A 15660-nucleotide genomic window follows, 5' to 3' on the forward strand; every position below is an offset into this window, starting at 1 on the left:
GGGAGCATCAAAATGAAGATACCTTCTTTCCAAGGAAGAAATGACCCTGAAGCTCATTTGGAGTGGGAGGAAAAGGTGGAATTGATTTTTGATTGTCATAACTACTCAGAAGAAAAGAAGGTGAAGTTGGCAGCAATTGAGTTTACTAATTATGCAATCATATGGTGGGATCAATTGGTGTCAAATCGGAGGAGGAATCATGAGTGACCTGTAGAAACTTAGAGGGAAATGAAGGCCTTAATGAGGAAAAGGTTTATACCTAGTCATTATTACAGGGACATTTATCAAAAATTATAGAGCTTTACACAAGGTTCAAAAAGTATGGAGGATTACCATAAAGAAATGGAGGTTGCTATGATAAGGGCTAATATCGAAGAAGATAGAGAAGCTACGATGGCTCGGTTTCTGGCTGGGTTAAACAGGGATATAGCCAATGTAGTGGAGCTTCAGCACTATGTGGAGTTAGAAGATATGGTGCATATGGCAACGAAGGTGGAAAGGCAGTTAAAATGCAAGGGGGCAGCAAAGTATACTTCGGGTTCTGGTTCATCTTGGAAGTCGAATTGGAAGAAGGATGACAAAGTTGTTCCTACGGAAACACTCAAGGGTACAAATGATGCTTCCACCAAAAACAAAAGTAAATCTGACTCCCAACCCTCTAGAAATAGAGATATAAAATGTTTCTAGTGCTTCGGAATAGGACATATTGCTTCACAATGTCCAAACAAAAGGACCATGCACACGTATGACAATGGGGACGTGCTGACCGACAGTGAGAGTGATGAATTAATGCCTTCACTTGAGGATGCTAGTGATGATGGGGTTGAATATCCAGTGGAGGGAGAGTCACTTGTGGCCAGACGTGCCTTGAATTCCCAAGTTAAAGGAGATGACATGGAGCAGCAAAGGGAGAACATCTTCCATACTCGTTGTCATATAAACAATAAGGTATCCAACATGATTATAGATGGGGGAAGTTGCACAAACGTTGCAAGCACCACATTAGTTGAGAAATTACACTTGTCTACCATTAAACACCCTAGACCTTACAAGTTGCAGTGGTTGAATGAATGTGGGGAAGTTAAGGTTAACAAGCAAGTTTTGATTGCTTTTTCAATTGGTAGATATAGTGATGAAGTGCTGTGTGATGTAGTCCCATTGCATGCTGGTCATATACTTTTGGGGAGACCTTGGGAATGTGATAGAAAGGTGATACATGATGGGTTTAAGAATAGGTACTCATTTTGTTGCCCAAGGTGACAAGCCAGGAGGGGGGGGGGGGGGGGGTGAATTGGTTTCTTCTAAATTTTGGTGTTTTAAAAGTTTTCTTAATTAAGTGCGGTGGATGCCTTCTTAAATTATTTGAATGAGTTAAACTAGAACAAAGATGGAAGATATTGCAAGAATAAACGTAAGCACATGCACAACACAAACACAACAATATATAGTGGTTCGGTGCTCTCCTTAGCACCTACGTCCACTCCCCAAGCGACCCCTTGGGAATTCACTATAATCCCGCGGATTACAGTTGGATTGTTTTCCGGGCTCACAATCCAAAACCTTTGTTGGTTTTACGGGCTCACCAACGAACCTTTACACTTTGGTTTTCCGGGCTCACCAACGAACCTTTGTTGGTTTTACGGGCTCACCAACGAACCTTTACACTTTGGTTTTTCGGGCTCACCAAAAACCTATCCCGTTGGTTTTGCGGGCTAACCAACCAACCTTTACAAATAGTTTGACAAACAAAAAGAAAGATTCAAACTCCTAAATGAGCAAATGTAACAATATTAACTACAAAGAAGAGTTAGAAAATATTTATCGCTTTGAAGTGGCTTCTCTCTTCTTTGTCAAGGATGCTTCACTCTTCAAGGGAGGATGGAGCTCTTGATGACTCTTTGAATCTGCTCAACCTCTTTCTTTGATTCTTGAATGAAGCTCTTGAATGAAGAAGATTAGAGCACTTTTGTTTTCTTGTGTACTCTTTGATATTCCTTGCAAAAGTTATTCTATCTGATGAATAGTGCCCCTTTAAATAGCTTCCCACATCCTTTGGACAAGCCCCAATGGTCAGAGTTCAAAAACTAGCCGTTACTCACCTTGGGAAGGACAAAAAGTACATCTGCAGAACTAGCCGTTATGCTTCAGCCCGTGTTTGGGTCGGCTCAACCTGTCCTTGGGTCGACCCAACTTTCACTTGGGTCGACTCAAACATTCCTTGGGTCGACCCTCTCAGAAAACACAGAAACTTGAAATTCAGCCTTCCTTCCCTTGGGTCGACCCAACCTTTCTTTGGGTCGACTCAAACCTTGGGTCAGCTCAAACTTTTCTTGGGTCGACTCAAACCTTGGGTCAGCTCAAATTTTTCTTGGGTCGACCCAACTTTCAGAAAATTCAGAATCTTGAATTTCAGCCTTTCTTCACTTGGGTCGACTCAACCTTTCTTTGGGTCAACTCAAGGTTTACTTGGGTCGACTCAACTTCTTCTTGGGTCGACCCTCTCAGTAAATCCAGAGAACCATTTTCTGAGTTGTTTGAGGATCTTGATGTTTGGGTCGACTCATGCTTTCCTTGGGTCGACCCAACTCACTGTTCATCTGTGCCATTTTTGCAGAAGTGTGCCAAATGATTTCTTGATATGCCGGGGTCGACCTAATCATCCTTTGGGTCGACTCAATCCACACTTTGCTGCATCTCAAGGTTAGATTCATTCATATAAACAATGAAATGTATCTATATCAATTTATACAAATATACTGAGAGTAATGAACTTATAAATGAAGTATCGATTTAACTTATAACATACTCTTGTTAAATGCTTGTTAATCATCAAAATAACACTATCATTCTCAATCTCCCCCTTTTTGATGATTACAAAATAAAGAGTATGAGCCTATTGATACTTATCTTAAAATCAGTTTTTGAAAAGGGCTTAACTTGCTGAATTTCAGCTTTTCATATATAAGAGTGAAGTCTCCCCCTATATTATTTAAATGTTGCCAATTTGACTTTTTGAGTTACTCCCCCTTTCATTTATAATTCATTAAAGATGAAACTCCAAAAATTTGAGATAAAACATGAGTTTCAGATTATGTATCGAGGTGTGAAAGGTGCGTGCCAAATTCTGAAATTATGTGTGCCAAATTCTGAAATTTGATATAAATTTTTGAGTTGATCATTTTCATTGTTGCAAATTGCTCCCCCTTGGATGTATATGCTTTCCTATATGATTTTCAATTTGTTTTACAAATTATTTCTCTTTCTTTCTTTACTTCTCCTCTTATTACTCTTTCTTTACTTCTCCCCCTTTTTGTTACTCTATTTACTCTAAAGATATCTTTACTTCTCCCCTATTACTCTTTCTTTACTTCTCCCCCTTTTTGTTATCATCAAATAGGTACATGGGAAAAGATGCAATAAATACCAAACTTCAAACTTCATTGATCAAAATAGGAACATTTTAGTATATCAAAAGCAAAAGCAAATACAATATTCCTCAATCAAAGTTTAAAGATGCATGATAACCACCAAATACATATGAGAACTAGATACATATCCTAGTCTCTAAACAAGATTGTGAGACTCTCTCGGATCGCTTGGCTACGGCTCTCTCGGGTCCCATTTCTCCAAGATCTTGAAGTAATCTACTGTTTGGAGATGATTGGAGAAGATTTGAGAGTGGAAAATAGGGTTTTCGGAAGAGGACAAAGGGTAAACAGTGCCCTAGATAGCTCACGGGTCCCCCTTTTAACAGTGGGATCCCGACGTTGGGTCGACTCAAGAAACTTCTTGGGTCGACTCAACGTTGGGTCGACCCTATTCTGGGTTGGGTTGACCCAAGTGCAGAATTTTTCTTTTCTCTTCCTTTTTGCTTCTAAAAATTTTTCTTGCTTCCAATCCTTATAAATTCTTTCTGGAACAATGATACATGAGTAAGGAATCTATAGATAACAAGTTTGACTCATGTTTCATGGATTTTTAGAAATTGGAGGAATGTATCATGAAACTACTTGCTCCCTTTTATATTTCTTCAATAAAAAGGATCACATATACCTAATTCTCTCCTTAGCGTGCAGAATCTATCTTCACTCAAGGGTTTTGTGAATATGTCGGCTAATTGTTTTTCAGTGCATATATGCTCAATACATATGTTTCCATTTTGCACATGATCCCTAATAAAATCATATCTTATTTCTATGTGTTTGGCTTTAGGAATGAGATATTTAGGATATAAGCCAGAAGTGATCTCTAAATGTAGATTCCAAAGATAGTTTTGAAATCAAGTGTAGATGGAATCTTTTTCAAGTTATTTCAAGGAGTATCAAGAATAATATTCAAAGAAAGGCACGGATGAAAATCCAACATTTTTTTTTTAATATATTAAGTATATAGCAAAATGAGAGCAATCTAATTAATTTTCAGAGTATAGTATAAGATCAAATAAAGATCAAACCTTATATACTTGAAAAACATAAGATTATGTTGAATCCTTAATTCTTAATGACTTTAAAGTTCTTTCATGATATAAAAGTATTGGGGCATAGATACCAAAACATGAATTTATGCAGTGTAGGATACATAAAATTCAAGGCTTTGAAAGTTTTTTTAGAGCTCTCTTAAGGACTTTCTTTTACTCCTTTAAAGATCATAACATCAAAATCAATTAAAATGAATTGGCTCAGGATTGAAACACTAAGGTGCAAGCCAATAAGAACTCATAAGTAGATTCCAAGATAAATTTTTGATACTAGGACAGACGGAATCCTTGTCAATTAATTTTCAGAAATAAATGATTTACCGATGAATACAGATGGAAATCCAACTTTCAAAAGATATTCAATGAAGCACAAAGTTTAATACCACTTTACATTTAGTATTCTTTGTCTCATCTTTAGATGCGAATTTATACGATTAAGTTCTATATGATCTCTCCCTCTGAAATTTTCTTTCTCCCCCTTAATTAATCATTCCATTTGATAGTTTTAGAATTTGAAGATAATGTTCAATAAAATTGTCAATCTCGAAAATATATTTTCTATAAGTTTCAGCTTATTTTCATAAGACTCAAGGTTTGAGATAAGACAACCTTTATAGAGCTCATCTCAAGGTATAAACTTGTTATATAATTAAAGCAAGTCTTGCAATATAAGGAGGTTCATCAAAATCAATCCATAAAATTCAAGGTATGCATCAAATTAAAGTAACTTTAGGATAAGATACTGAATATCTAAAGCTCTCCCTTAAAAGATGCATTCTTCTTTAATTATTCTTATCTTTTGTTGAATTTCAGATTTTAATGATAAACGTGAATAAAACTGAAACTTTATGATATCAAGAATGTAGAGTGATCTAGAATTATTCAAAATTTATAGCAACTACTCTTTTTAATCTTTTAAGAACAAGTTATGCTTCCTCTTAATCTTTGAGAAAATGTACTGAAATATTAATCAGAAAATAATTCATTTGAAGCTCAAATTCTTTCAAAAGCATTTACATTTTTTTTCTTTTAAGAATCATTTGAGTGAGCTGAAATATTTCTAAACTTAAGATCATTCACTCTTTTAATAAAATATATATACATATATATTTTGATAGAAGTCTTTAATAATGTAGGAGAAGAAAAAAAAAACATATAGATGATCATTGAAGTATATATATTTATAGAACTCAATTTCTTAATCAAAGTTTTTCAGCAATGTATATATGAAGTACAATAAATCTTTTCAATATCAAAATAAAATCACATATTTAAAAATATTTGTTTGCAATCAAGATCATCGAAAGACACATCATTCAGACCAATATTAGAACACTTTGAAGATAAGAAATGATATGTTTCAGATGCGTATCGGGGCAAGCAATCAAGGCATCAGAATTATTCTATTTTTCTTAAGCTGTAGTTTTATCTAGAAATTCATATTGAGTTTAAACTTTTATACAAAATCAGATTCTGAATTTCATAAAGATTCTCAAGGAGGCTTTCAAGGTTGTAATTTGAGATATGTATCTTCTCATTTGTTGCTCATCTTAAACTATTAAGATTGAAAACACATATTTCAAAAATATTAGAGCACATCCAGAATCTTTGTAATTCATATTGAATTTTGGTACAAATTGGAGGACATTATGTACTAATGTTAGGCAAGTTGAAAGATAAATTATAATCAATTCATTCTGCCTAATTTGCAAATTCAGATTATCCCTTTTTTTTGGAAGATATTCATTAAAATAGAAGTATCCTTTTCTTCTTCTTTTTATAAATATATTCAACTTTCAGATTTCAAAGGTGATCATGAACGACAAATCTAAAATTTCTTTCAAAAATATTTTTAGAAAAATTCTTTATGTAATTTTTCAAACATTCAAGCATTGGAACCGATTTAATAAGAAATTTTATTTTTGATCAAGAGAGTACAAGAGAAATCCAACATATCATTGATGAGTATAGAATACAAGTAAAAACAATTTTCATTAGGCTTTGAGGCACAAGTTATTTCGAAGTCAAAGGTGAAGCAAAAACTTGTATACAAAGTTAAAGCCTATTCCAAATTATGAGTGTCATAAAAAAAAATAAATTTGCTATTGGTAGAAACATGTTTCAATCAAATTATTCAAGCATGAAGCATTTCAAACTGAACATTGAAAACATATAATTCAAGGTATGCAAAACATAACAAGCATGTCATGGATCAAAATCAATTCTTTTCAAATAAAATTTCCTTTATTTAAATACAATTTAGCACTGATTTTATCTTTAAGGTGTGTTTTCAAGTGATTGAAACTTCATTTGATTTTTCACAACCTTCTTATATATTTTTATTTATTTATCATTCATTCCCCAAATTTTTTAATTTCTTTCTTTAACCATTCAATGAACATTTTGATTATCTTCATTTATTTTTCGGTTTTACTTTTCTATGCTCTATATTCTATTTGCTCCCTATCCGGTGGAGTTGGAAGGGGCACGAGGTACTACCACTAGCCTCCCTCTTGTGCCGTCCCTAATATGCCCTACACCGAATAGTTGGGTCAAATAGTGCCGGGTACTACCACTAGCCTCCCCATTGGCACCATCCCTATAATGAGCAATGTAGAAATGTTAAACTGTTCTCTTTAGCAACAAGATATTCACTCCAAACTCTCTCTATTTAAATATAATTAATTACGGATTTTATCCCTTCCAAAAGAATGTTCACACAAGTCTCACAAATATGCTGAATATATTATGCTTGCGCTGCTTTTACTTAAGATTGGAGTATTTACTTAGCTTTTACTTCTTCTGAGCAATGTTCATTTTCTTTTTCCTTTATCTCTCTCTCTTTTTGTTATTTTCAAGTAGTTACATGAAAGAGCAGAATAAAGAATTAATCTAATATGCTGCATATAAATATATATCATGCAAACAGCATTTTCATTATGCCCAATGATTCATAGCTTATCACAAGTTATTTTGAATTAGAAACTTGAGGCATAAACTTGTGTATTTCATGGTTATGCATTATACAGGCAAAAGTGAACTTCAATTTAATCATACCATGAAACAATTATCATTAGCATGAGAATGAAGCATGATATCAAGAAGATTAGCAATTAAATGTTTAATCATGCTACCATATAATTTCAGACTATTAATTTTGCTCAACTAACTCACAAGAGAAGGGTTTAGATTACCAATGCATTTAGCATTCTTCAAGCCAAATATCTTTTAGATTCTTTACATCCTTGGCTGAAGAAAATCTCTCTTTTTTTTGTTTGCAAGGGGATGTTTATTGTATCTTTCATCGAGGTGTCCTTCAAGTTGAAATTTCTTGCTCATAAATCCTGTATCATTAGCTAAATCTTTTTCTTTTCTTGAAGGCAATTCATTAGGTTCTCTAGGATACAAAAATATTCATACAACATATTTCTTAACTAGATGACTCAACATGAGACATGATAATAATTGAATTTGAGTCACTTTACTCAACAGATTGCCTAAATATAAGCAAGCACAAGTCACTTGAACTAAAGAGATAACTTCATTAAGTAAAATGGTTCAAGAACAAGCATATGAGGCAATAGAAGGATTCATCAAGGTCAAATCAAATTTTTTTTTTTTATTTTCAGAATTAATTTAGCTTAGATTCTATTTGCTTAAGATAATTATCAATAAGATATACAAGTTGAGTTTTAATCAAATTATCTTAAACAGTTGTTTCTATCAAAAATTTTGATTATGATTTAGTTTTCAACACTAATAATCATGTTTCAGGGAGTTGAGCAATCTTCTTTTAGAGCAATTAGGATTTTATTTTGACTTATGAGTGATAGTTTAAAAGAATTAATATTCATGCTTTAAAAGATTTTTATGATCAAGTTAAGCATGACATGTTACAATTAATCAGTAGAATTTGAGATAATTTTAGAGAAAGATATTAATCATGGATACAATGATTATGCTCAATGAAGTTTTAACATGAAGGCATGAAATCAGCATCAATCATTTATACTAGAGAGAAAATTTAGATTTTGAAAACTTGAAGGAGAAAGTTATACATATTCATTCATTGTTTTCTTATCATCATGCAAGCACTAGAAAATTTCATGCTAAGATCGTGTAGATAAGATTTGTCATACATACAAGGCATTTAATAAATATTCAATAGCCTAACTGAATTTATAAAGTTAAGCATATCAAGACATAAAATGACAATTTAAATTACATTCACAAATGATGAAATAAAATTTATTTATAAGTCACGTGCCATGGCACCCAATTAAGAGTTTCACATGAGTTTCAAGGGCTGCTTTGACACATTTGCAAGATAATCTCATTTTTCATTTTAGGTACCCAAGCTTGCTTGGGTCTTTGGGAGTTAGTGCATATAGTTCCTTTTGGAATCCAAATCTGTTTAATTGTAATAATTTTATCATTTGATTTGCTTGTATTGAAACAATAGGTAAAGTTTTTATGCCTATTCTTTTCATATTTGAAACAAGTTATCTTATTTGATGGTTTGCTTGGTGAATTAATTACCTTTTTATTTAGGGGTTTATTGTTAAGTAAAGAAGTCCAGTCAAGTTTTGATTTATCAAAATCAGCATGTTGGCTTTCAAACATTGTTTTTAATCTTTCTGAACTTACAGTGAATTTGTTAATAAAAGATTTCAGTTGGTTAACCTTTTTACTTAAGTTTTGATTTTCTTTAATTAAATTCTGTTTTTTCTGAATTAATTCTTCTGAATTTAACCTTAAATGTTCATTCTCAAAATTTAATTTGTCTTTCATTTCAACGGTAGAATTTCTTTCTTCTGACATTTTCAGATTTAGCTTTTTATTCTTTAAACTAAGCTTCTTATTCTTTAAATTAAGCTTCTTGTATTCTAAGTATAAATCAGAAAAAGCATCATGAAGTTCATCAAATGTAAAATCAGATTGAGCTTCAGTATGTACTTGATTTTTGAATGAGAAATCACGTGTTCGAGTACATACCTCATCTTCATGTGCTACAAAGCTTAGATTTTCAGTTTCAGTTTGATACTCTTCTTCTTCGGAACTAGTTTCAAATTCACTAGAAACGTTAGTGCATTCATATTTAACTTCAAGCATATTCCATATTTCCTTAGCAGTTATGCAAAAAGATATGCTATTAAGTTCACTATCATCCAATGCACAATATAGAATATTCATGGCTTTTGCATTTTGCTGAGCCATTTTCTTATCATGATTAGCATTTGTATGTAGCCCATTGACTATGATACACCATAAATCGTAGTCATGTGCTTGAATGAAAATACGCATGCGTGCTTTCCAATGTGTGTAGTTTATACCATTAAATAGTGGAGGTCTATCAATTAATTGTCCCTCACTCATAGAATATCCCACTTGGGTTGTCATGATCTTTAACTCTTGATTGTGAGATCAATGAGTACTATTAGAGCACCTTGCTCTGATACCACTTGTTGCCCAAGGTGACAAGCCAAGAGGGGGGGGGGGGTGAATTGGTTTCTTCTAAATTTTGGTGTTTTAAAAGTTTTCTTAATTAAGTGCGGTGGATGCCTTCTTAAATTATTTGAATGAGTTAAACTAGAACAAAGATGGAAGATATTGCAAGAATAAATGTAAGCACATGCACAACACAAACACAACAATATATAGTGGTTCGGTGCTCTCCTTAGCACCTACGTCCACTCCCCAAGCGACCCCTTGGGAATTCACTATAATCCCGCGGATTACAGTTGGATTGTTTTCCGGGCTCACAATCCAAAAACCTTTGTTGGTTTTACGGGCTCACCAACGAACCTTTACACTTTGGTTTTCCGGGTTCACCAAAAACCTTTGTTGGTTTTACGGGCTCACCAACGAACCTTTGTTGGTTTTACGGGCTCACCAACGAACCTTTACACTTTGGTTTTCCGGGCTCACCAAAAACCTATCCCGTTGGTTTTGCGGGCTAACCAACCAACCTTTACAAATAGTTTGACAAACAAAAAGAAAGATTCAAACTCCTAAATGAGCAAATGTAACAATATTAACTACAAAGAAGAGTTAGAAAATATTTATCGCTTTGAAGTGGCTTCTCTCTTCTTTGTCAAGGATGCTTCACTCTTCAAGGGAGGATGGAGCTCTTGATGACTCTTTGAATCTGCTCAACCTCTTTCTTTGATTCTTGAATGAAGCTCTTGAATGAAGAAGATTAGGGCACTTTTGTTTTCTTGTGTACTCTTTGATATTCCTTGCAAAAGTTATTCTATCTGATGAATAGTGCCCCTTTAAATAGCTTCCCACATCCTTTGGACAAGCCCCAATGGTCAGAGTTCAAAAACTAGCCGTTACTCACCTTGGAAAGGACAAAAAGTACATCTGCAGAACTAGCCGTTATGCTTCAGCCCGTGTTTGGGTCGGCTCAACCTGTCCTTGGGTCGACCCAACTTTCACTTGGGTCGACTCAAACATTCCTTGGGTCGACCCTCTCAGAAAACACAGAAACTTGAAATTCAGCCTTCCTTCCCTTGGGTCGACCCAACCTTTCTTTGGGTCGACTCAAACCTTGGGTCAGCTCAAACTTTTCTTGGGTCGACTCAAACCTTGGGTCAGCTCAAATTTTTCTTGGGTCGACCCAACTTTCAGAAAATTCAGAATCTTGAATTTCAGCCTTTCTTCACTTGGGTCGACTCAACCTTTCTTTGGGTCAACTCAAGGTTTACTTGGGTCGACTCAACTTCTTCTTGGGTCGACCCTCTCAGTAAATCCAGAGAACCATTTTCTGAGTTGTTTGAGGATCTTGATGTTTGGGTCGACTCATGCTTTCCTTGGGTCGACCCAACTCACTGTTCATCTGTGCCATTTTTGCAGAAGTGTGCCAAATGATTTCTTGATGTGCCGGGGTCGACCTAATCATCCTTTGGGTCGACTCAATCCACACTTTGCTGCATCTCAAGGTTAGATTCATTCATATAAACAATGAAATGTATCTATATCAATTTATACAAATATACTGAGAGTAATGAACTTATAAATGAAGTATCGATTTAACTTATAACATACTCTTGTTAAATGCTTGTTAATCATCAAAATAACACTATCATTCTCACATTTGTAAAAGATAACCAAAAGATTACTCTTGTACAATTAACTCCAATACAGGTCTATGAAGACCAATTGAAGTTGAAGAGAGAAAGTGAGGTAGAGAGTTCAAAAAGGAAAGAGAGTGAAAATACTAGTAAGACTGAGAATTCAAAAAAAGAAATTCAAAAAGAAAAGAACGAAGTGGCCGAAAAAAAAAGAAAGGCCACAAGAGAGAAAAGAAAAAGAAAGAGAGGAGAGAAAAGAAAGAGAAAAAGAGGAGAGAAAATAAAAGGGAAAGGTGAGTTTTTATGCAAAAGAGAGTGATGTGAAAGTTGCTTATCTTGCTAAACAGCCTTTGTTTGTACTTGTGTACAAAGAGGCTTGTTTTGTTGCTAATGACCTTAATCCTTCTCTTCCTAGTGTTGTTGCTTCTTTGTTGCAGGGATTTGAGGATGTGTTTCCTGAGGATGTTTCTAGAGGGTTACCTCCCATTAGAGGCATAGAACATCAGATTGATCTCATTCCTGGAGCTGCCATTCCGAACCATCCGGCCTATAGAAGTAATTTGGAGGAGACAAAGGAACTTCAGAGGCAAGTTGAAGAGCTCATGGCAAAGGGATATGTTAAAAAGAGTTTGAGTTCTTGCATAGTTCCTGTACTTTTTGTTCCTAAAAAAGATGGTTCATGGAGGATGTGCATTGATTGCAGAGCTGTGAACAACATAACGGTAAAGTATTGCCATCCTATTCCTAGGTTAGATGATATGCTAGATAAGTTGCATGGATCTAGTATGTTCACTAAAATCGATTTTAAGTCTGGATATCATCAAATTAGGATGAGGGAAGGAGATGAGTGGAAAACTGCATTCAAAACTAAGCATGGACTTTATGAATGATTAGTAATCCTGTTTGGACTCACTAATGCACCAAGCACTTTTATGAGGTTAATGAATCATGTTTTGCGTGCATTCTTTGGAAAGTTTGTTGTGGTATACTTTGATGACATTTTTGTATACAGTAGAGATCTTGATGAATATATACATCATTTACGATGTGTACTTGATGTGCTAAGGAAAGAAAAACTGTATGCTAACCATACAAAGTGTAGTTTTTGCATGGACAAGGTTATTTTTCTTGGTTTTGTTGTAAGTGCACGAGGAATAGGGGTTGATGACGAGAAGGTAAGGGCAATTAAAGAGTGGCCAACACCTAAGAGCATAACTGAGGTAAGAAGTTTTCATGGTTTAGCTAGTTTTTATAGGCATTTTGTCAAGGATTTTAACACACTTGCTGCACCTCTCACTGAAGTCATTAAAAAATCTGTTTGTTTTAAATGGGGCAATGAATAGGAGCATGCATTTAATGTTATTAAAGATAGGTTATGTTCTGCATCTGTATTAGCGTTACCTTAACTTTGATAAAATTTTTGAAATTGAGTGTGGTGCCTCGGGAGTTGGTATAGGAGCTGTTTTGATGCAGGAGATGCGGCCTATTGCTTATTTCAGTGAAAAGTTAAACGGGGCAGCCTTGAACTACCTAACATACGACAAGGAGCTTTATGCACTTGTGAGGGCGTTAGAGACTTGGCAATACTATCTTTGGCCCAAAGAATTTTTCATTCACACAGATCATGAATCTTTGAAGCATCTTAAGGGTCAAGAAAAGTTGAACAAAAGACATGCTCGATGGCTGGAATTTATTGAAACCTTTCCGTACGTCTTCAAATACAAGCAAGGTAAGGAGAATATAGTTGCAGAAGCCTTATCCCGAAGGTATGTTCTTCTTACTTCTCTAAATGCAAGGTTGCTTGGTTTTGAGTATGTCAAGGAATTGTATGCCAATGATCATAACTTTACTGATGTGTTTGTTGCTTGTGAAAAGGGAGCATTTGGTAAATTTTATAGAGTTGAATAGGTATTTGTTCAAGAAAAATAAGTTGTTTGTGCTTCAATGCTCTATGCATGAATTGCTTGTCAAAGAATCACATGGGGGAGGGTTAATGGGGCACTTTGGTGTCAAAAAGACCTTAGCAGTCTTGCTTGAACATTTCTTTTGGCCTAAGATACGACATGATGTAGAACGAATCTGTGATAGATGTATTACTTGTAAGAAGGCTAAATCGAGAGTCTTACCACATAGGCTTTAACCATGGGTAGACATCTCAATGGACTTCATTCTAGGGCTGCCTAGATCAAAGAAAGGTAAGGATTCAATATTTGTGGTAGTTGATAGATTTTCTAAAATGGCTCATTTTATTCCTTGCCATAAAACTGATGATGCCACTCATATTGCTGATTTGTTCTTCAAGAAAATTGTGAGACTTCACGGTGTCCCTAAAAGTATTGTTTCTGATGGGGATGTAAAGTTTTTTAGTTCCTTTTGGAAGGTTTTGTGGGGAAAGCTTGGTACTAAGTTATTATTTTCTGCAGCTTATCATCCACAGACTGACGGTCAAACTGAGGTCGTTAATCAAACTTTAACTCAATTGCTTTAGACTGTTATTCAAAAGAATTTGAAGAGTTGGGAAGATTGTTTGCCTTTCACTGAGTTTGCATATAATAGAACTGTGCATTCATCTATGTCATATTCACCTTTTGAGATAGTTTAAGGTTTTAATCCACTAACTCCTTTGGATTTGCTACTTTTACCAATTGATGCAAGAGTTAGCCTTGATGGGAAGAAGAAAGCTGAAATGGTGAAGCAACTTCATGAACATGTTAAACAGCACATTGAGAAGAAAAATAAGCAATATGCATCTAAGGCTAACAAAGGATGAAAGCAGGTTGTTTTTGAGCCAGGTGATTGGGTGTGGGTGCATATGAGAAAGGAGAGGTTTCCAGCACAAAGGAAGTGCAAACTGAATCCTAGAGGGGATGGTCCATTTCAAGTTCTTGAGAAGATCAATGACAATGCTTACAAGATAGATCTTCCAAGTGAATATAACATTAGTGCTACATTCAATGTTGCTGATCTTTCTCCCTTTGATGTAGGTGATGATTCGAGGACGAATCCTTTTGAGGAAAGGGGGAATGATGCAACTCATCAAGAGGAACATGCTGAGTCAAGTATATCAAGTGATCCTTTGCACATTCCAAGTGGGCCTATTACAAGGTCCCAGGCTAAAAGACTTAGAGAAGCTCTGATTGGGCTTGTTCTAAACATATGGGCTAGGCAAGCTTCGAGTGGATCTACAGATATAAAGTTGGGCTTGAGCAATTCACAAGAAGATTCACACCAAGTCATCAATGTGATTCAAGTAGAAGATGGGAGCTGTTGATGACACTTGGGCGAAATCTACCATAAATGAAGAAGTATTGCTGAATATCATACATGGGCTGATTCATTTGAACCTGAACTTCATTAATTTGAGCTCAACATGGTATTTTTATCTTCATTTAACGGGCTGCACGAATTTATGAAGACTTTTCATCATTTGAAACTTCTCATTAGTTGCTTTGTTTTTCCCATGCTTGGAGGTATGTTCCATGGTAGTTAATTAATGCTTTGTGTTTCCCATGCTTGGAGGGATGTTCCAAGATAGTTAATTAATGCTTTGTGTTTCCCATGCTTGGAGGGGTGTTCCAAGACTAGTATCTATATTTGAGGTCATGTAGAGAATGAAAAGACAATGAGTTTGTTCTAAATTTCAGATTTGAGAGAAGCTTTCTCTTATGTTCTTTATTGAACTGCCTAAACTTATCAAGGATTGATCAACCTTTTGGTGTTTCAGCACTTTGGGTCCTTGTTTCATCATATTCAAGGGTTCTAGTGGACATCCAAATCTGGTTTTAGCTTTCTTGGGGTTGTTAGAATACCATCTTGTTTGTGGGTTCTAAAGATCTAATCCTTGTGGGTTCGCATGAAGAAGCCTCTCAATCTCAAGAGCAAATGAAAATGTGCAGAAGAGGAAGAAGGAGAAGAGGAAGATTGAGGAGGAAGAGAGTAACACGGGTGTGTAAGGAGAGTCCTTTTCGAACAGAGGAGCCAAAAAGAAATATTGTCTATGGCGATGAATGCCTATTTATGGCATTTTGTCATTCTCCCTAAGTTTTGGATTTTTGTAATTGCTTAAAAAGCATTCCAAATGTGCCTATATAAAGGCATGCCCTATGG

The 15660-nt window shown here is 35.0% G+C and overlaps 1 protein-coding gene across 1 annotated transcript; it reads left to right on the top strand.

Annotated features, from left to right (window-relative positions):
• The first annotated feature begins 321 nt into the window (after nucleotides 1-321).
• LOC120104828 (uncharacterized) lies at nucleotides 322-14824 on the top strand. The gene is made up of 7 exons (XM_039116665.3): nucleotides 322-607; nucleotides 701-1209; nucleotides 11991-12275; nucleotides 12672-12773; nucleotides 12949-13438; nucleotides 14157-14242; nucleotides 14330-14824. Exons 1-7 carry the CDS (start codon nucleotides 322-324, stop codon nucleotides 14822-14824), a joined length of 2253 nt encoding a protein of 750 aa, XP_038972593.3.
• Nucleotides 14825-15660: the final 836 nt, after the last annotated feature.

Source organism: Phoenix dactylifera, chromosome 8, assembly GCF_051530095.1.
Source record: "Phoenix dactylifera cultivar Ajwa chromosome 8, Ajwa_hap1_PhDact_Kaust_v1.1, whole genome shotgun sequence".
NCBI lineage: Eukaryota > Viridiplantae > Streptophyta > Magnoliopsida > Arecales > Arecaceae > Phoenix > Phoenix dactylifera.

Bases quoted from the DNA above. Each gene is read 5' to 3' on its own strand.
- LOC120104828 (XM_039116665.3), top strand. From the start codon at position 322: ATGGAGGATTACCATAAAGAAATGGAGGTTGCTATGATAAGGGCTAAT. The intron at 12,276-12,671 runs GTAAAGTATTGC...TGCATGGACAAG, and splicing joins GAGCTGTGAACAACATAACG to GTTATTTTTCTTGGTTTTGT. The intron at 14,243-14,329 runs GTGAAGCAACTT...GGATGAAAGCAG, and splicing joins GGAAGAAGAAAGCTGAAATG to GTTGTTTTTGAGCCAGGTGA.